The sequence below is a fragment of the Myxine glutinosa genome, chromosome 1, assembly GCF_964187855.1.
Source record: "Myxine glutinosa chromosome 1, kmMyxGlut1.1, whole genome shotgun sequence".
Classification (NCBI taxonomy): Eukaryota; Metazoa; Chordata; class Myxini; order Myxiniformes; family Myxinidae; genus Myxine; species Myxine glutinosa.
The window spans coordinates 347,990,570-348,012,460 of record NC_136261.1 but is presented as its reverse complement, the minus strand read 5'-3'; the positions used below and the strand labels follow the sequence as shown (position 1 = coordinate 348,012,460).

Below are 21,891 nucleotides of genomic sequence, written 5' to 3'. Positions count from 1 at the left end.
AGGTATGCCGTTTCTGTAACTTATCATAATAAAGCTGTTAAAGCATGTTAAAGCTGTTAACATATAATAAATATGTTCAAGGGTAAAGGGGAAAGTCTGGAAAAATGACCCTTGCATATAACATGTGATATTTAGAAGAGTCCAAAAAGGACATAACTCTGTGAATAATTGGCAAAACGCCCCGAAACTCAAACTTGTTCTGTAGTTTATCATAATAAAGCGATGTACCAAGTTTCAATTGGATATGTTAAAAAGTATGGGGAAAAAGCCTGGAAAACCCAGGTGGGACGGACAGACAGACGGACTGAGAGAAAACCTATAGTCACCTCCGGTAAAACCGGGAGGGGACTAAAAAGGGACAGACATAATAAGCCTTTAAGATTACTGATGCAAGGTTGTTTTTTAATAAAGAAAACAAAAAAAATTCTTCAACACATCTATAAATCAATGTGGCTGTTACAAACTGCAAAATGAACCTTTCTTGGTGGTCCTAGATAGCTCAGCGAACCATTGCTAGCAGTACACTTGACTCCAAGTTGCCAGGAGGAAGACTTAGTGTTTCGGGAGGATTTGGTAGTCTTGGACCCAAGGGTTCGTCGAGAGTCACGTTGGAGTGAGGCTAGGCAGGACAGGCCTTTGTAAGTTTTGTGGTGCAAGGGTAGGGAGATCACTGCGAGGTTGGTCGAGGCCTAACAGGGTAAAGGTGAACACAGGAGGAATTGAGAGATTGAAGATCACTTGATGAGAACATATTATGCATCACAATTGTTGCAAATGCAAACAAAATCTTGTCAAGCAAGTCAAAGGCTCAGTCTAACGTTTTAACTAAGGGGTGGACTTCCATCTAAAGAGACAAACCTCCATCACATCATGGCAAAGGAACTATCCATTACGGCTTTCACCTTAGAGAATGAGAGCAAGTTTGGTGAAACGGAGTACAAGGACGGTGACATCGGTGATGATACACGTGCCACACAGCGGGCTAACCGAGAGCAGGCCCCAGCCAAATTCTCTGCCTCGTGTAGCACTTGTGTGGGTACCCACAATGCATTGCTGCAGAGCTCCAAAACAACAGTTGCTAACTGTTGAAAAGAAGGGAGGGATAATGGAAATCGATGAGAGATGCAAGGGAATAGGGAAGGGAATGAAGCAGACAAAAGAGACATAATTGAAAGGGATTGATTTTTTTGGTTCGATATAACAAAAGGAGAGGCTCATGGGAGAGCACAGAAGGTACACTGACAAATACACAGACAAGGAAAGCCAAGGATATCGAGTGAATAATAAAACTAAAATGAGGTTGGAATAGCGGACATTTGTGGTGAAGAAATTAATGAAATAACACAAAAGCATAGGGGCAATACCCCTGGCGCTCACCTGGTGGAATAAACAGTATACTGCACCGACTAAATGTATTTTAAACCAATTTCAATGGTCGCTAGAAGACAGTAAAGCATGTAGAATTATACTAGCATAATCATAAGACTTTAAACAAACATAAAAATACCTATTTTGGGGGGCAACTCCCCCCCCCCCCTCCGCCACACCCTGAAGACCCCCAAGGGGCAGATTTTATTTTTTTCTAGAGCCTTGAACAAACATTGGTACATCATGGGTGGTGAAGGTTGTGGTCAAGTTTCATCGAAGTTGTGTGTGTAGTTTCTGAGAAGAAAGCAAATACCTATTTTTTTTTGGGGGGGGGGGGGGGGGCAAACCTGGACCCACTTTGATCACCATCCCCACCCCCTCACCCCCGTTAAACTATCTTAGACTTCGATTTTCTTAGTCCCATGAACAGACTTCGGTACATCTAGGGTGATGAAGGTTGTGGTGAAGTTTCATCGAAATATGGTATGTAGTTTCAGAGGAAATAGCAAATTCCTATTTGAGGGGTTAAGCCTGGATCCACTTTGACCCCAGTAAACCCCCTTAGACCCAGATTCTTTTAATGCCCTGAACAAACTTTAGTCACAACATAACAAATATCGTTTGTGCCAAGTTTGGTCACAATCCCTTCAGCGGTTTCGGAGAAGAAGTTGCAAGTGTTTACAGACGGACGGACGGACGGACGGACGGACGACGCGCCATCGCAAAAGCTCCCCGGAACTTTGTTCAAGGTGAGCTAACCAGTAAGGAAATAAATAATAAACTCCAAAAAGGAAGGAAAAGAAAGAAAATAGCACATTGGCATTCTTCTTCTTCTACAGGACGTGGTCGCCAAGTTGACGAGATTAGATGCGCCGAGCGCGGAACAGGGACCCTACCCTGCGTTCTTTTGTACCACATTAACCCTATCTAAACCCAACTCTCTTACAGAGCAGGTTAACTGCAGTGTTTCCTCCCCTCCTCTCCTCTCTCTTCCTATTTGTTTATTGAATTGTTTGTTGCTTTTACGGATTAATGATTGTGGTTATGAGTATTGCTGTTGGTTCGAAGTATTCTAGATATTATGCTTATGGTGACTTAAGGGAACGGGTTGTTGTGAGTAAAAGTTTTAAAAGCGCTCCTGGTACAATGTGGAAAAAATCCGGATCGAGACCGGAAGAGGCGGAGAAGCGGGGAAGATCGTGAGGAGACGTGTTCTGATTGCAGCTCCAGACCGAGCAGTCGAACGGGCAGGACAAGGGAACTTTGCCTCTTTGAAAAGAAGTCCACACGAGAGGAGATCGCCGAATTGCTGTGGCGCCTGCGTAGTCGGGTATCCTCGTGGAGGTTGCCGAGTATCCTCACCTCCAAACCCAGGTGCAAGAGAAAGCCGACCGCCATCTTCGCCACGCGCATCACCGGCAGTGACCGGGTTTTTGCGGCGTGTCGACCAGGCGTTACTCTCCGGCGGGCGGCCGGGGATGGCTGTACAAGTCAGTGGCTGTGGGAGGATTATTGAGGAGACTCGCGGATTGAACCGCAACCGGGTACGTACCCGAAATCGTCTTTGGGGAGGTTTCCCATTCTACCGCCATCGTGCTGGAGATTGGACCACGTGGCCTGCGGGTTGGTTCGATCGACTCCGCTTCCCCAGATTGGAATCGGAAATTGATTCCACGATCGCTGGAGCGAATCGACGTCGCCTTGGAGGCGTACAGAGACATTGGGGCAAGGGCCATGAGTTTTGGGGTTAAGGGGCTTGGTAAGGTGGCGCTACCTGTAGATAGGAATTATATTGTGAAGTGCTGTATTAAGTGGGTCGTGATTCCTGTGTGGGATTTATAATATATTGTGGTTTGTTCGTAACCCTTGGTGTGGACTCGTTATTGATTGGCTTGTTTTCAACCAAGGACAACACATCTTTCTGCTGGGGCTCCCCTCGAGGTTGACCCCGTAACAGTTGCGTCGACCCATTGCACCACTGTCAGTACATTGCCTTTTTGCCCTGTGTACCCTGCTCTTCCAAGAGACTAGATATGGAAAATAAAAACCAGCAAACAAGGGAGTTCATAAAACACCTTACGCCACAGTCTTGAGGAAAAATGACAAGTGGGGCCTGTGAGCGGCAAACATTGGTCGTGATGATGTAAAATTCCGTAATACTTTGTCCATGTCCTGCTAAACGGAAGGGTTTTAAAGTGCCAAATGGGCGATTTGTGTTCTACAGTGTTCAAATATATAATTCAATTGAAATAAAATAAAGATTTTAAAGATTGTAGAAAAAAAAATCGGAAGTTTACCGCCGATGATGCAGCAACTTTTACACCACCTTATTTAACACGTTACATTCGTTGTTTGTGTCCTTTAGGACGTCCTTAAAAACAGTGAATTTCCTGTTTGGAATGATTTTCAATTTTATTTGACTGTCAGACAGGTAGACAAAGTTAAAAAAAAAAAAAAAAATCTTCACACATCTGTGCATATGTGCGATCGGGATGAGATTCTGTACAATTTTCCAAATTCAGAGCCAAAGTACTGCTAAACTGTAGGTTTCTGTTCCGATTCTTTTTCCGATGCATTCAAAATATAACATTCAATTTTAATTGAGTTGTTCCTCCATCATAAACGACGTTTGTAGACAGACAGCTAGACAGACAAAGTGAAGCAGTTGTTCCAAGTCCGCTTTCCGCTTCGCGTGCTGGTTAATGACAGAAAACTGAAAATGAATAACTTGGAAAATAGCAATGAGTAAGAAAAGTGGATCAAAAGTGGAAAGTGTTTTACCTCGGGAATATGTAAGGTAAACAAGGTTAGTTTCTCAATGATTTCCGTGAGGAATATGGCATCAAGCGGGTCAGAGAAAGCAGCAGACTCAGCTGTGTAGAGCAACAGCTGGTGAGCAAATGTCAGCACGTTGCTTATGTTAACAGCACTCTGGGTTGTGGGAAGGACAGAGGTAAAGAGAAAACAAAAATTCCATCGATATCGAGAAGAGAGTGAGACTGTTGGGGGAACTGGTGAGAAGAAGAATATGAAAAGTGGTAGAAGCATCAGAAGCAGGTGTGCATTTACTTGGCTGAATGTGTAGAGTACACGGGTGTGTTCGGCAGCGTGCTGACAGGCCGAGTAGTCGGCTGCAAACCAGACCCCGGCCTGGCCACACTTCCTCCAGGCAAACTTTTCTCGCTCATCCCTGTGTTCTGACCGGGGCCAAGGACACGGCAGGGAGGCCGTCGTGCCAGTGAGGGTCCGCGGCCATCTAAGGGTCAAGAAAGAGTGTAAGACAAAAGGGTTGGATCGAACAAGTGGAAGCCATGAAGAGCCAACAGCTAAATAAATAAAGGCATTCTTTAAACTTTAACTTTAAATCTTCATCTTTACCTCCGCCACAGAAGGTGGATGGACGTGGACAGATTGGGAGTGTAACAAGGAATAATTGATTCGACTTTGGTGAAGATCCGAATCCGGATCCGAGAATCTTTTAAGTGATTCCTCATTATTGGGTGATGGAGCTAAAATTATATACAGCATGATATCTCAAAAAGTTGTCGACGAACCATGGCATAGCACTTCTCCACTCCCGCCCTAAGGCCAAAATGCATGGTCATACAAAAGACCGGATCTCCACCCTGGCCCTAAAGCTGAAATTCCAGGCTAAACAAGAAATCAAAACTTTGAGGGTATGAGAAGTGATTTGGGAGCTTTATCTTGGGTAAAGTTAATGAGTGTGCGGTCTGCATCAGAGAAATGGGCAACCTTCATGGGCATGGAGCAAAATGAGAAAGGAGCAAATGTGTAGGGTGCAGAGTAAGCATGCTCCAGCGAAGTGTAAAGGTAGAGGCAGATAGAGACCAGACGGTTGAGCAGGAAGAGTAGTTCCTCTCTGGAAAGGGAATGTTGACCTCCAGGACTGCAACAATCACCGATGGGCGACGTTGCTCTCTGTGCCGGGCAAGGTCTTTGCTCGGACAATTATTGTTACGGTTCGCCATTATCTGCTTGAGCACCAGCACCCAGAGCAGTCTGGCTTTACACCAAAGAGGTCAATGATTGAACGTATCCTTGCCCTTTGGGCCCTCCCCGAATGCAAGTGAGAGTTTCATCAGGGTTAGCTTTTGCATCCTATGTTGATCTCCGCAAGGCGTTTGATTCAGTGAATCATAATGCCCTCTGCAGGATCCTCAGTTTTCATGGGGTGCCGGCGATGCTGATCAATCTGGTTTCAGAACTATACAATGGTACTGAGAGTGCTGTAGGGTGAGATGGTTCCATCTCTGACTTATTTCCAGTTGCCATTGGAGTTTGTCAGGGGTGTGTCCTAGGCCCCATGCTTTTAAGCAGTTCTATGGACAGAAATCTAGGGAGGTATCGGAAAGATCTAGCTGAGGTGAATCATTTGGGTGTGAAGATCTCTGAACTTGATTTCACAGATGATGCAGTCATCTTTGTGGAGAATCTGAACATCCTTATGGGGGCCTCAAAGGTGAAGGATGATGCATCAGTGCCACTGGGATTACGGGTCTCCTGGATCAAGACCAAGATCCAGGCTTTCAATGACATCTTGGATGCTGCTATCCTGACTATGGCGAGGATGTTGAGGTCACGGAGAGATTTACTTACCTTGGCAGTGACAGTCTCTGCGTGTTGTGAGCTAGAAGTCAATAGACATCTATGTCTGGCCTGGTGAGTCATGGATTTACTGGACCATGGGGTGTGGCGCTGTCGGTATCTATGCAGGAGGATGAAAGTCCAAGTCTTTAAGTCATTGGTGCGTCCAGCCATGCTCTACGGATGTGAGACCTGGAGTCTGACCTGACCAAGTGTGACCTCTCTGACCAAGGATCTGAAACAAAGACTTTACGCCTTTGATACAAGGTCTCTTTGGGGAATCCTTGGCTATGGCAGGTCGGACTTTGTGTCTAACGAGTGTTTGTGTCTAACGAGAAAGTTATGCCAAACAGGAAACTTACTGCTTTTAAGAACGTCATAAAGAACATGTACAACAGGTACAGAGAACTAATGTAGTGTTAGATAAGGTGGTGTAATAGACATTGGGCAAAACGGCGGTAAATTCTGGAATTAATTTATTTATACGCCTTTTACAATCTTTATTTTATTTAAGTTGAATTATATACTTAAATACTGTAGAACACAAATCACCTTCTTGTCACTTCCAAGAACCTCTAGTTTTGCAGTACTTGGATATATTAAATAGGGTGGTGTATAAGAGTGGTGAACAAGTGCTTCAATAGCACTTAACTACTTGAATATGCTTGGTGTTGGCTTAACGGTTAAGGTGCCTGGCTTAAGATCTAAGGCCCGGTTGCATAAAATTCCCTAATCCGAAAGGAAATATTTACCTTAAGGTACGCTGTGATTCCTTAGCGAAGGTTTTCATTAAGGGTGTTGCAAAAATAACCCTTTGGAAATCCTCAAGTAAGGATTTCTTTAAGCTTGAGGAAATCCTTAGGAGCCGCTGCTATGCCAGACAACCAATCAGATTAGAGATAGGAAGGCGTCCGAAAGCAAGTACGCATAATTAACATGTAATTTTAAATGACGCTTGTTATATGTTGCATGAGGAACACGTGCTTCTGGACGTAGGAGGAATAAAATGTTTCTTGTGTAAAATTCATTCGATCCTCATTGAGCATTTTATTGTAAATGAGGTAATGTGTGCAGTAAATGTTTGGAAACTTTCCGAGAATGGTGGAAGTGTGAAATTATGAAAGTGAAATACGAGTGCAAAATCAGCCAAAATATTCTGGATGTCACAAAAGAGTGAAAATGTCATCCAAGTCACAGAGCCTCCGCTCAAGTCAGCGTGGTTAACAATATACAATCATTTCTCAACTGCGGAAGTATTGTTCGATGAGCCTCTGGCGTCGCGCTGCAATAAACGTCCTCTTCCTGAGAGATTTCCATGAAGAGCACCTTTTGGAAACTCAAAGGTTGGTCTTTGAGGGTGGAGGGGGGGGGGGGAGTGGAGAGAGGGGAGTGGAGGAGGGGGGAGGGGGGTAGGTGGAAGGGGTGCACCCTTGAGTTTAAAGAAGCTTTTAAGGAAAAACGTAAGAACTATTCGTATATGCAACATCCTCAAATTAAGGGTGTCATTACGGGGAAACTTAAGGAAATATTTAAGTAAATCCTCAAATCTTTCCTGAAGGATTATTTATGCAACTGGGCCTTAAACCTTAGGATTAGGGTCTTGGGTTTGAGCCCCTGTTGAGCCATTGAAACAAGCATTCTGAGTATTGCGCTGCAATACATGTCCCCGACCAAAGTTCAAAGTGCCATAACTTTGTCAAAAATGATCGAATATGCAAATTTATGCATGGTTGATGCTGGTTTTCAAACTTGATCTGAGGTATGCTGAGACACATGTGTGTCACGCCTCGCCTCATTGATAAGCCCGCAAGGTCGCTCCGTGGAGCGGCATGCACGTATTGCACTGTGTGAATTATATAATTACCAACTCACGGTCTGAGGTACGAGCGATTCAAGAGATATCCATTTTAAAAAATATTTTCGATTAATTAACGATACCTGCCAAACCACATGCCCTATCGCAAATTGCAAAAGGACATTTTAGTAGACTGACATGCTGAACAGATCTGTGAAGTTTCCCCTCGATTGGATCAAAAATGAGGGAGGAGCTTGGTTTTAAAGGTTCATGCTTAAAAACGTCATAACTCTGAAACCATGTGATGCATGACATCATGCTCGCTGACTTTTTTTGTTCGTCATGGGTATGAGATTGTGTCTGCAAAGTTTGGCCTCGATCTGTTCATGCCATTGCAGAGAAAAAGGGGTTTTCGTGTTTTCACGAAAAACAATATGGCGGCCGAACCACGTGACCTGTGACGTCATAATTACCATTAAAATATTCTACAGACCGAGTCCCTCCTATGGTGAAAATTTGATCTCAATCGATCCTATTATTGCAGAGAAAATCTTTTTTTAAAGGAAATTAAAACTTAAAATGGCACTGAGTTAAGGATCATCAGAATTATCAGAATTCCCAAAGTTCAAAGTGCCATAACTTTGTTAAAAATGATCGAAACGTCGTGAAGTTCGAACTTGATCTGTAACTTATCATGAGGAAACCATGTACCAAGTTTGAAATCATTAACATTAAGCGTTTAGAAAAAAAGTCCGGAAAACTGTTCTTTGCGTGACGGAGTGACGGACTGACGGACTGACAGACGGAGTGCAAACCTATAGTCCTCTCCGGTGTACACCGGTAGGGGACTAATAACACTAGGTAGGTTGACTCCAGGCTGTCATCCTTCCGAGGTTGGCAAAATGAGTACCAGCTTACTGGTACTGGTAAGCTTGTACCAGAGAATGCCAACCTAGGCTAGATGTTGGCAAGCTCAAGGATGAAAGGGTAGCTGAGGAGTTTGCAAACAGGTTGAGTGGTGGTTCGATTATGCTGCGTCGGAGTGCGGACCCGTCCAGGACTGAACTCCTTAGCCAATGAAAGTGCCTCTGCAGCGTGAAAGGAATGGTTATTTTATTTGTTTATAGACGTGAACACTGCGTGGGTTATCGTGTTCTATGGCAGAGCTCAGATGGTAGAGCACTGGTACGGTTCACTGGAGGATGTGTGTTCGATTCCTGGTCTGGGCGTGTAATTTCCCCACATGTATCAATTTAATTTAATGAGTAGGTGAGTTATCACTAGCACCCTAAAAATTACAAATACTTGCTCTAGCCTCTAACCTCAGCAGCAAGGTTGCACTCCAGGCATTGATTCAAACCAACCATGGGTTTCACAAGAAATTATGATGATCAATGATGTCAGATTGAATTGACTGATCAATGGAAAGGACCAAGTGTGTGTGTGTGTGTGTGTGTGTGTGTGTGTGTGTGTGTGTGTGTGTGTGTGTGTGTGTGTGTGTGTGTGTGTGTGTCAGGGAGAGAGATGTAGAGATCTGAAGAAGATAACAGATTAAGATAGCTCATACAATAAGAGATTATGATCCGTACAGAGAAATAAAAAATAACGCAGAGGGTTGCGTTTTGGCTCAAATTTCAAAACTTTAGTCTTGGGCATGTGATTGTGCCTCAAAGTCATCAATGGCAAGATAAAAGCTTCAATGCTCAAGTGAAGAACAGCTAGGCCTGCGTACTACATACCAAGGTGGAGAGTCTCTCACCGGAAGTCCCCTCGACTGTTGCGTTGTTGCTGTGGAAGGCAGCCTGGGACTCCCTCTCCCAGCACAGACACGACGACGGAGAGGGAGAGGTTTCCTCTGGGAGACAATGCAAGACATTCCCACCTCCCTGCCTGTCCCATTTTCACAGCCTCCAACACAACCTTACTGAAATAGAGAACGAAGGGTGAGGAGGGGGGGGGGGGGGGGGAAATATGGTTAAAAGCAAGGGAAGTGGAACAGAGGGGAATTTGAGAGGAATGAAGAATCAAAATGTATTGATGAATGATTGAATTTGTTGAATGGTTTATTTGAAATTACACTTGTTAGCTGTCCTAAATTATGTACAATTACAGAATAACAGAAAGGGGAAAAGAAAATGAATGCAAAGCAATAAAAAGAAGGGACAAAAATGAACATAAAGCAGTAAGAATCTCAATGTCCCCATTTTGCTTCCTGCTAGGCCTCCTCAAGTCACCACGTGCCGGGGAGGAGTGGAGGGGGAGCGAGAAGATGGAGCGTCGCAGTGGCTACCACTGCTGAAGGAGCGTTCCACAGGGCCCATTGCACACCTGACATGAAGGCCAAGCAGCCGTGCCCTGCGAAGCACTTCTGACATTGCCCATCAATATGACCACTACCGGCAACCACCAGGGTGACGGCCTAGCTGGCTGAAAAGACAGCCTCTGGAGGCAATGGTTAGGGAGCCTTGGTCTCTGAACCCCTCCCTCAGGGCACACGCGATGTTCACCACCTGACATGGTGTCCATGGAAAGCACACTGCCCACACAGCCATGCCCCCCTCTTCCCAAAGAACATTACCTCCCCAGAATAGAGCTCCTTGGCCAGCATGAGCGTCTCAACGCAGCTTCCACAGCGGCAGATGTCTTGGAACATGACATGTTTCAGAGGAGTGTCATGGCCTGAGCCATGAACAATCCCCCAGACACAAGCTGGTCACTCTGTGCAGCCATGAGCGAGAATGCAGGCCGCTGCCCTCAGGGGCTGAGCATGGGCCCTGAACACTGAACGACGGCCACCTCTCCTGCTCCCGACAACATGGCCCACAGCGGAAATGAGGTACCAACAGCAGAAGCATTCTCACCACCACAGGTAGAAAAGAACGGAACCACCCAGAATGACGGCTCAGTTATGGAAGATAAAGAAGGATCCACAAAATCAAAATTAAATGTTAGGGAAGAATTCAGGAAGAGGATACGCACAAGCAGGGGGTTGCGGATCTCAGGTAAGGGGGAAAGGTACCTCGTCACAATCGAACAATCATGAACTGTTGTCACTTCTGAAAGTCCCTTTGTATCTTCCTTGCTCTCAGATCTGAAGTCATTTCTCATGCCCTGGGCCCCCACATCACCCCCTGCCACATATTGCCCATTGTGCAGCCAGATAAGGCGAGGTGGTGCACTGGGAAGCAAAGAGGCAGCACAGGCCAGTGGAAGGGGATCACCCTCAAACACCAATTGGGGTAGCCGGGGCAGCAGCTGGAACACCAGTAGGTCCGGAGGCCCATCTGTGGGCAAAATGAGAGAACAGCAATAAAAAAGCAGGAATATGGTGGCGAATAAATAATATTGCAAATATATCTGGTAAAATGAACATCTACCAAATACAAATCAAGCAATGTTAGACTTTCCCAATCAACAAGCTTTACAAAAACATAACAAAAAGCAGAGAATGAGAATAAATATAACAATCAGATCAAACAATATAAAGAGGGTCTATTGAGTGAATGAATAAAACCTACTATTAATTTGCAACTGGTCACTGGCTTTGACACAAATACTATTTGTTTATTTCGGACCCTAACAGCATCAAAAAGTTACATATATCGAACAAAATGTTTCAACTGTATCATCTAGCCGCCATTAGAGCATTTAAATTGCATCAGAGGCAGCAATATATGCGAAATGTTGCTCCCACCTTGCCGGCTCGATGACAGAAGATGCCATTTGCATTTTTGCCGACTTCATCCCTACCCCGTTTAGAATCCCGTGCGGGCACGGGCAACTTGCGAGTTTCAATAGTAATTAAATATACTAGGGCATGCCCGTACTATATATAAGCTAGGACGTGCCCGTACGTGGGTGCCCGTTCCTTGCCAAAAAAAAAAAAAAAAAAAAATTTGTGTAGGGGTGTGTGTGTGTAAACATCCTAGGGCGTGCCCGTACGTGGGTGCAAAAAAACATGCGTGCAAACAACAACAACAAAAAAAAACTTTGAAACCACGTGGCAGTAACGACCACAGAACCCCCCCCCTCTATTTACATGAATGGTTTGGTCCATTCGCAACGACCACAGAACCCCCCCCCCCCCTCTATTTACATGCAATGGTTTGGTCCATTCGCAACGCCAAAGCGAACGGCGAACGGCTAAATCGCCATAGCTCGGTAAGTACTTGTCCGATTAATTTCAAACCTTGAAAAGGCACATCCTCGGGTCCCCAGCAATATACCTGGCAAGTTTAAAGTATATCGGACCCGTGGTTGTCGAGAAACAGCGGTCACAGACAAACATACAAACACACATACACACATACACACATACACACAGAGATTAATGGAATTATAGATAGATGAAAGTGAGCAAATAACATATATATACGTACAGTCACGTGAAAAAGTAAGTACACCCCATGTAAAGTTTTGACTTTTTCAACTTATTTCAACATACAGCTATTTGATCTTCATTTCAACAATATTGACAGATAAAGGTGATATAATATAACAAATATCATGAAACATTTACATTTTGTAGTCCATTGTATAATTTAAATAAACATAAATGCAAATTTTGCATGTGGAAAAAGTAAGTACACCCTTGGCTCTAATAGGTGGTATTGCCCCCTTTGGCAGAAACAACCTCAAGTAGGCGTTTCTTATAACTGTCTGCCAGTCTCTGACATCGACTGGGAGAAATTTTTGCCCACTCCTTCATGCAGAATTCTTTCAGCTGTGCGATGTTTGAGGGGTTTCTTGCATGCACAGCTCGTTTCAAATCCCCCCACAACATCTTGATGGGATTTAGATCCGGGCTTTGACTTGGCCATTCCAGAACCCTCCATTTCTTTCTTTTCAGCCATTCCTTGGTGGATTTACTGGTATGTTTATGGTCATTGTCATGTTGCAAGGTCCACCTTTGTTTGAGCTTCAACCTTCCGACAGATGTCCTCACATTATCCTCAAGCACCCTCTGGTACAATGAAGAATTCATAGTGGATTATATGATGGTGAGCTGCCCAGGCCCTGATGCAGCAAAGCTGCCCCAAACCATAATATTTCTACCACCATGCTTTACAGTTGGTATCAGGTTCTTGTGGTCAAATGCTGTCTTTGGTTTTCGCCAAACATGTCTTCTGGTACTGTGGCCAAATAGCTCTACCTTTGACTCATCTGTCCAGAGTACATTGTTCCAGAAGTGGTGGTCTTTGCCTAGGTGTTCATTGTCAAACTTTAGTCTTGCCCCGATGTTCTTTCTGGACAGCAAAGGTTTCTTCCTGGCACACCTCCCATGTAGATCAAATTTGTGCAGCGTCTTTCTAATGGTAGACTCGTGCACTTTGACATTAACAGTGGCAAGAGCTACCTGTAGGTCCCGTGATGACTTTCTGGGGTTCTTAGAGACTTCTTTCAGCATCTTGCGGTCTGCTCTCGGGCTGAACCTGCTGGGGCGGCCTGGCCTGAACAAGTTGGCAGTTGTTTGGAGTCTTCTCCACTTGTAGATGATCTTCCGGACAGTCGAATGATTGATTTCAAATTGTTTGGAGGTCTTTTTAAATCCCTTCCCAGACTCGTAGGCATCTATAACCTTCTTTCTGAAGGCCTCAGAGAGCTCTTTTGATCTAGGCATGGTGACGCCGCACACTTCAACAACAAAGAGCAAACCAAACTAAATGTCTGAGGTTTAAATAAGACAGGTTCCTCCAAGACCTTCTCTAACAATGTTTTAATCATTTACACCTGAGCTGGTTCACCTGATTCTAATTTTAGGTATTTGAAGTGGTGATAAATGTAGGGGTGTACTTACTTTTTCCACATGCGAAATTTGCATTTATGTTTATTTAAATGATACAATGGACTACAAAATGTAAATGTTTCATGATATTTGTTATATTGTTGCGGTTTTGAGAACCCTCACTTGTGTAAATAAATTCAACATCATTAAAGGTTAAAAGTTGCACCCCATAGTTAGTCCACAAGCAACACGTAGGGCACCATAGGATTCCAGTTATTTCATTAGTATGTGTTTTAGATAAGGCCGTGCTTCCAATAGTTGAATCTGCGTTGTGTCAAAGGAGTAGGCCCCATACCGTTCAGTTTGCAACCTCACTCTCCAAGCGACGCCATTACGCGCCCTCCACTCTGCCCTATGGCTCTCCCAATTTGTTACGCGCCTTTGTTAGCAGCGTTCGCAGCCTCGGTGGGCTTCCGTCCAAATGCCGCCATAAGCCACGTGGTGAGGCCCGAGAAAGGGGGCGGAACGCCAAGAAGAAGGTGTGGCCACGTCATCCAGCCGTCAAAGGCGGAGCCGGTAAGCCTTAACCAGCCAACCAGGGCTGAAGTGACATCGCCGACAGGCGTGGCTTTGGGGTGGCGGAGTGATCGCTTGGGTGAGTTATATAAGCGCAAACGCAAAGCCCTTTGACGGGGCTTGTCGGAGGCACGCTTGTTGGAGAGAACTAATTGGGAGAGCGCTATTGAAAGAGGACTGCGCGGGTGACTTGCCAGCGAGCACATTTACCAAGAGGACTCCCAGCGGCAGCGTGCAGTACAAAGGACTTCTGGGAGAGAGCGCATTGAGAAGGACTCATGAGATATACGGCGCGCTGATTAAGAGGACTTTGGAGAGGGGGCGTTTGGCACGAGGGTGCACATATTACATACGCGATAGGACACCAGCTTCCCCCCGTTATATAAACTGTCCCATCGCGTTCAACGACACGCGGAGCTGCCTGCCAGGTTTCGCCCGCTGGACCGGAGCCTGGACCCCATCGCCGGACCCTCTACCTGTTCCATCAACCCTCTACAATCCCCGTGTGAGTGTGTATGTGTGTCCTGGGTATTAAGAATAAGACTGTTTTAAGACTGCCCTGTGTTCTGCTTCTTCCTCTTCCTATCCTGTACATTCTTTTGTTTCCTCTGCTTTCTGTGTATTTGTAATAAATTGCCTTGTTCTTTCTTGGTTTCCTCTTATCCGATCGCATCCGTCCTTTCTCTCATTGGGTAAACGTGGCACGATCGCAACTGCTTAGAATCGGGTTTAGTCACTTTGTTAACGGCTCGGATCGCGGATTCCTATCCGCTCGGCATTTTCCATCATATCCGTGGTTCGAGCGGGAGTTATCTCCTTGCTTTACGGCCGGTGGTAGTACTTAGGTAATTGGACTAAGACTCGACGAACAACCCTACTTACCACCGACCGGAAGGAACGTTATAACCCCCAGGACTCGGGTCGGCCAGATAACAAGACAAGGGGATTAACCCCCCCCCCCCCCCCTTGATAAGGGGAGAGCCGACGTCCGGGATCCGTAACAATATTATATCACCTTTATTAGGGTGCATCAAACGCCCTTAGGTTCTTGGATTTTAATGTCTATTCTCTCAAATGTTACACTTGTTGGTAGAAGTATGTATGCAAAAAATAAATGAAATCAGAGGTGGTCCTGGGTGGCCACCGGCCACTTTTATATATTTAGGGCCATTTTCGGGGCCGCACTATGTAAAAATGTTTGATTTTGTTATTTTACACCCAAACCTAGTCATGTTTGGTATCAAATTGAAGGTCTTGATGAGAGGAATACAAATATAACAATTTTATGCAAAAAACGATGGTTTGATAATTAGTTTGTATTTTTACATGAATGAAATCGGAGGTCTAATCGTGGGTCCCATACTAGTAGTCTAATAATATCCTTTATTTTCTTTCAGATGGCAGATAAGAAGACCAGATTAGCAAGTGCCATTTTTGGTCTTGGCAATGCTTTTACAGAAGCAGATGGTACATTGACAGGAGTCCGCCTCCCAACTTGCCGGCAGGTTCTTCGATGCGTGATGTGGTACATCCAGAAAGAAATATGTGAAGGCAAACAAACTCAGCCACTGAAATGGAAATCTGCCAGCATCGTCCTTATCCAGCTGAAAAAATTCTACACTAAAGCAAATATTCCTATGCTTTCAGACCATCAATGCTGCAAACTAATACTTGACCTTCTTAATGACAATAACAAATTGCGTCAAATACCTGTTTCTCGCCGAGAATCTCCAAGCACTTTGGCTAAGTTGCAAACCATGAATGAACGTCTTGATAAGACCTTTGGTGTATGGACAAAAGATGCAATGACAAACATTAAGAATGAGGAAGATAGAGTATTTTTAGAGTCAATGAAATCTGACAGAGTAGCCTCATTTGGTGGTGTTGACAAGAAGAAAGTTGATAAAGATCATAGAAAAGAAAAACGCCTCTTAGCGGAAGCTTCAAGACGAGAACGTCATGAATCATCCAGTGTACAAGAGATGACAATTAGTTCTGTATGCTCTGATGATAGTGACTCTGCAGATAGCTTGGAAGAAACTGAAGAAGAGGCGATTCCAGAGTTTCAAAGGAAGCGTAGTCACCACAGATCAACATATGCAGGTACATCTGCCTTTATTCCTCATGATATTCTGAAAAGACATTCAGTTGTGTCTGTTGCTACTCGACTAAACATAACTCCTGTTCAACAGGTTGCGCTCACCAAAGCTGTAATTCAAGAGGCAGGAGGTGATCCACGTCGTGTGGCCAAGTCGTACTCAACTGCTGATAAGGCTCGACGATCAATAACAAGTGCTATCGCCAAAGATATTCAAGAAAATTGGATCACCCCAACAGCTGCAACACTTCACTGGGATGGCAAGCAGATACCAACGCTCACAAACAAGAATGTCAAGGAAGAAAGATTGCCAGTGTTGGTTGGGAATGCCACTGATGTAAAGCTACTGGGGGTGGCTAGATATCCTCCTGGAAGTGATAGGTCATCAGGTGACATCATTGCCGAGCACACTTACACGTATCTACATTCATGGAAGTGCAAACAATCAGTTGTCAACTTATGTTTTGACACATCAGCATCAAACACTGGACACGTTACAGCTGCCTGTGTTACCATTCAATCAAAACTGGACCGTGCTCTTCTGTGGTGTGCATGTCGCCATCATGTTGGAGAGGTAATCCTGGATCATGTGTTTGACGTTCTCAAAATTGAGGCATCAAAGTCTCCAGAAGTATCTTTGTTCCAAAAATTCCAGAAGAATTGGGAACGCATATCGCATGCAAAGAATGAAAGTTTAACCAAAATTGACATTTCCATGTACAATGACTATGCACAACAGCTGCTTTTATCCTGCAAAAACAAGGTTTTAAGCACAATCCGCACAAGCGCTTCATACTGTAGGGAAGACTACAAGGAAATGGCACAACTCTGCCAGGTAGTCCTCGATGATGATGTCACAAAACAAGGAACACTCCACAGACCAGGGGCCATGCATAAAGCAAGGTGGATGTCAAAGATTCTTTATTCCATCAAAATATGCCTACTTGAAGAGCAAATTTCTCTACTACCTCGAGGAACTGTAACAACACAACATCAACAGAAAAAACTGAAGGAGTTTGTTGTTTTTGTTGTTTATATTTATTGTGATTGGTGGCTCATATGTCAGTCTGCTTCAAATGCCCCATAGTTTGATTTGTGCTTTTACAAGACTCTGCTCAACTATAAAGCTGTCAACTCAACCATTTCAGTCAGCGCTGTGAAAGCCTTTGATAGACATTTGTGGTATTTAACCCCAGAACTGGTTGTTTTGGCACTGTTCAGCAATGCAATTCCTCAAAAGGATCGTCGTGCCCTTGCAGATGTGTTACTGGCCATACAACCAGATGAAATGCCAAGCACTCCAAAACACCGCTACGGTTCTGGATATGGCAAACCGTCATTTCCAAAAATTACAGAAGCGACAACCCTGGCTGATCTTGTGAACGAGGACTCGTGGTTTACAGTAAACCTTCTTCACCTAGATATGACCTTCCTAACAGAGGATGTTGACACTTGGCAGAACAATGAGCACTTCAAGGCAGCCAAGTCCATTGTGGATGGGCTTAATGTTGTGAATGACCCTGCGGAGAGAGCAGTAAAGCTCGCAACTGATTTTGTCTCAACTGCAAGAAGAGAAGACCACTTCCAAAATCTTCTTCAAGTGGTTGAATGTGACCGCAAAGCGAGGCCAAATTTGCGGAAACGAGCAAAGTTGGAGTAGTGACATTGGCGTTGTGCTTAATACATTTTCAAACTTTTAATCAATGAAAGTACAATACTACAACACTGTACTACAACTTTGTAATATGAAGAACGATTTTGGTTAATTTTACATTGACATGTAAGGTTGTTTTAACTGTTTGATATTAGGCATTTAGTAAAAGTAGGACTTTACTTTTGTATATAGGTATAATGGTTAATTTTACATTATCTTGTAGTTAATTTTACATTATCTTGTAAAGTAGTTTAGCTGTGGCCCTAAATGGCCCTAAATATATAAAAGTGGCCGGTGGCCACCCAGGACCACCTCTGATTTCATCTATTTTTTGCATACATACTTCTACCAACAAGTGTAACATTTGAGGGAATAGACATTAAAATACAACAACTTTTTGAAAATCATGGGGCGTTTGATGCACCCTAACCTTTATCTATCAATATTGTTGAAATGAAGATCAAATAGCTGTATGTTGAAATATGTTGAAAAAGTCAAAACTTTACATGGGGTGTACTTACTTTTTCACGCGACTGTATATACATATATATATATATATACGTATATATATATATATATATATATATATATATATATATATATATATATATATATATATATATATATATATATATATATACAGTATATATTATATATACAGACTTGGCATTTAATATAGAATTTTTTTTTTTCTTGACTTGGGTTTACTTTCTTAACTCAGTATATCAATCTGGTGAGTTTCTTTTACACTTTGGTGATTTATTTGTTAAAAGAACCATGTCACTGATTGTCTGTCGCAGCAAGAAGTCAACAACAGGATTATATCACAGGTGGCGTGGCAAATGTACGGACAGGTGCATTTGACGATTGGCTTCACAGTCGGGTATACAAGGGTTGTTGCGTTCTGTATTAGTGGAAAACAACTGCTGCACGTCTCCAAAAGTTATTGCCGCTTCCTCTGGAGATGGTCCGTCAACTCGACAATGCTGTTTGTCATGGAGTGGTGGCTTTACGAAATTACGGCATGAAAGAGCGTGCTATTGCTCGGCAGTATGGCATCACTCAAGGTCAGGTGTCAAAGATCCTGAAACGAAATGCTCAGAGGGGTGTCCCTACTCCAATACCGAGGCCAGGACGTCCCCGCAGAACCACAAGGAAGGATGATCGCCAGCTGCACCGGTTAGTCCGCAATGGCCGTACCAAGTCAGCTAATCGGCTTAGGGCTGAGTGGCAGCAACTGACAAATGTGCCTGTATCGTGAAGGCGAGTCAACCAACGACTGGTTCAAGCAGGCTATCGTGCCAGGCGTCCCCTGAGAAAGACACGCCTGACCAGACAACACAGCCAGCGCCGATTGCAGTGGACCAGAGAACACCGTCAATGGCAGCCAGGACACTCGAATCATGTGATCTTCAGTGACGAGTCTAGATTTTTTTTATTTTTTTTTGTATACTGAATCGAGGCTCGTGAAAGAGCTAAAATTGCAGCAGTCTAGAGTATGGTTTTCTGGTCTATCGTCAAGATGGCCACGTCCAAGTGTGCGGACAAGTGCACGAACCCTACAACGAAGATTGTGTAGTGCCAAGAGTCCAAACTGGAGGTGGTGGGGTGACCGTTTGGGCTGCTTTTCATGCAGGGGGCAAAACTGACCTGGTTGTTCTGAATGGAAACCTGAACCAGTTCAAGTACAGGGCCATTCTGGAAGAAACATTGCTTCCATTTGTTCGTGCAGCCTTTCGAGGAAACTTTGTCTTCCAAGATGACAATGCACGGCCTCATCGTGCTTGCATGATCCAACACTTTCTTGCTGACCGTGGTGTAGAGCATATGGAGTAGCCTGCCATGTCCCCGGATATGAATCCGATAGAGAACTTGTGAGCAGAATTAACGCGTCAAATCGACCACTTGGACCAGCAGCCGACCTCTGTGCGTGAATTGCAGCAGGCTATTGTCACTGCATGGCAAGCGATTCCTGTCCAAACCTTGGCAAATCTCGTGAACAGCATGCCTCAACATGTACGTGCTCTCCTGAATGCTCGTGGGGGTTACACGAAGTACTGAACTGTAAGTTTACTGTCCGTAATCCCAATCGTAATTTAACTTTTGTTTTTGTTAAAAAAAATTTTGGCTAATGTGCAAAATAAAGAGATACTTCTGGAAAACGTACAGAAGTTTAACACAGTACTGTCCATGAATTGAGTTTGATATCAGTTTACATCACTTTCAAGGATCAATTTATTTGTTTCGAAATGTCAAATGTGGTTTTTGTTTCTTTTAAAGGTCACATTAACAAAATCTAGAATAATTTCAACATAATTCCAATGAACTTTTGGTTCTAAGACATCTTGAAAAGTAAGTTCACCCCCACAAAAAAAATATTCCATATTAAATGCCAAGTCTGTATATACAGTATATATATAAAGCCCTGTGTATTTATTTTCAGTCACAAAGGAAATGACCTCACATTCATGGGAGTGATGTCACGACTGCTTTCGCCTCATTGGTTGGACAGCTCGCCCAACTCCACCAACAATGAAAATAATGTGCTGCCATTTTGTGAAGCAACATAGATGGCAGTACTTAGGCCTTACGCCTGGGTATCAATCCATAGCCCAGTGGAATTGGAATTGTCCCAAGTAAATAACCATGACGTGTTATATATGCAAATGAGCAGTACGCATGTTAGTGATTGATGCATGTACACTGGGTTATTTTTTATTATTTTGGGACGACTGGGCAGCGATCTGTGGCATTATACACAACCCAAATAAAGGGACGAACAAATTATGTAATAAATGAAGGGTTTTGTTTTTTTTACGTAATTTTGGTTTTAACCTGATTTTTCAAGGCTGAGTAGTATGAAAATATGGAAGTGTGTTCCTTTGTATTAATTGTAATCCTCTGTGTTGTGTTGAATTTTGTGCACCCATTTTGACAGGCTTTTCCCCTAGTTTATAATAACTGAGATGCATATTAGCATGAGCAAAGAAAGCAAAATGCAACAAAACCTCAGCAAAAATGCAACATTGCCATTGGCATAAATAACAATAGTAAAAATAGCAAAATTAGTGATTGGACAACTGTTTAAGAATGCATCAGTAGATAAACAGTACAAAGCAAAAAAGTGTAGGACCGCAGGCAAGTTGGGCTGGCTGTAGCAAGTGGAGACGAGTGGAGCGTAGAGCACGAGGGAAGGAGCATCGAGAATTGGGCGCTAAAAGCAAACTGCGTGAGCGAGCCCATGAAAGGAGCCAACGGAGGGAGCAATCGCAGACCAATCGCCCTGAACCAACGTCCCTGAGGATTGAGTGAAGACAGAAGTCAAAGGTGTGAGTAAAATCATCGTGAAAGACACGGGAGCGTGATGCGGGAGCGTGACGCGCGAACCTGATGCGGGAACGTAATGCGGGTATGTGATGCGGTAATGTGATGCGGCAACGTGATGCGGAAGCGTGATGCAATAATGTGATGCGGCAATGTGATGCGGGAGTGTGATATGGAATGGTGACGTAGGATGGTGATGCAGGGGCATGAGGCGAAATGGAATTGTGGGAGTGCGAGCCAGAATGGAGATGCGGGATGGAGATGGGGGAGCGATAGAGGTGGAGTGCAAGGGAGGAGCATGAGGTGTAGGCACGAGGGGGGCATGAGGTGCCCGGGGCAGGATGGGGGGGCACAGGGAATCATGGGGGAGAAAGAGCAAGAGGGGTGGACATGAGGGAGCTGGGGGGGGGGGGGGGAGTGTGGTGGGAGAGTGAGGCAGGAGCGCATGGCAGGACAGTGATGCGGAATCCGGAGGCCAGACCATGGCACAGGAGCGCAAGTCTGGATTGCGATCTGGAAGCATGCGATGGAAGGGACATGCGACACTAGAGCGTGAGGACGTTGGAGTGAGAGGAGGGACAGCAACGCCGTTGGGCGAGGAGGGAAGGTGACACCGTTGGGGGTGGAGGAACGGAAATCCCAGCATCATATGTTATCTGCTCAGGTGGCATTGTCAAATAGGTCAAACTAGATGGCAAGGACAAGGTAGACGGGCTTGAGGATGGTAACATTAAGAATGGGTTAAA

At 44.3% G+C, this 21,891-nt stretch overlaps 1 protein-coding gene across 4 annotated transcripts in view; it reads right to left on the bottom strand.

The window, feature by feature from the left end:
- Nucleotides 1-21,891, bottom strand: part of LOC137413119 (adhesion G protein-coupled receptor A2) — an 88,950-nt gene that overhangs the window by 40,621 nt on the left and 26,438 nt on the right. For 2 of the 4 annotated variants that reach the window (XM_078769892.1, XM_078769891.1), the window contains 6 exons: nt 10,788-11,052; nt 9,528-9,692; nt 4,438-4,624; nt 4,150-4,299; nt 903-1,082; nt 477-689 (listed from right to left, as the gene is read on the bottom strand). In XM_078769892.1, coding sequence (XP_078626018.1) covers nt 477-689; nt 903-1,082; nt 4,150-4,299; nt 4,438-4,624; nt 9,528-9,692; nt 10,788-10,876 — 984 coding nt within the window. In that variant the 5' untranslated portion in view covers nt 10,877-11,052. Of the gene's footprint in view, nt 1-476; nt 690-902; nt 1,083-4,149; nt 4,300-4,437; nt 4,625-9,527; nt 9,693-10,787; nt 11,053-20,954; nt 21,119-21,891 lie in introns of all 4 variants that reach the window. The other 2 variants (XM_068098512.2, XM_068098519.2) reach the window with 2 other exon arrangements.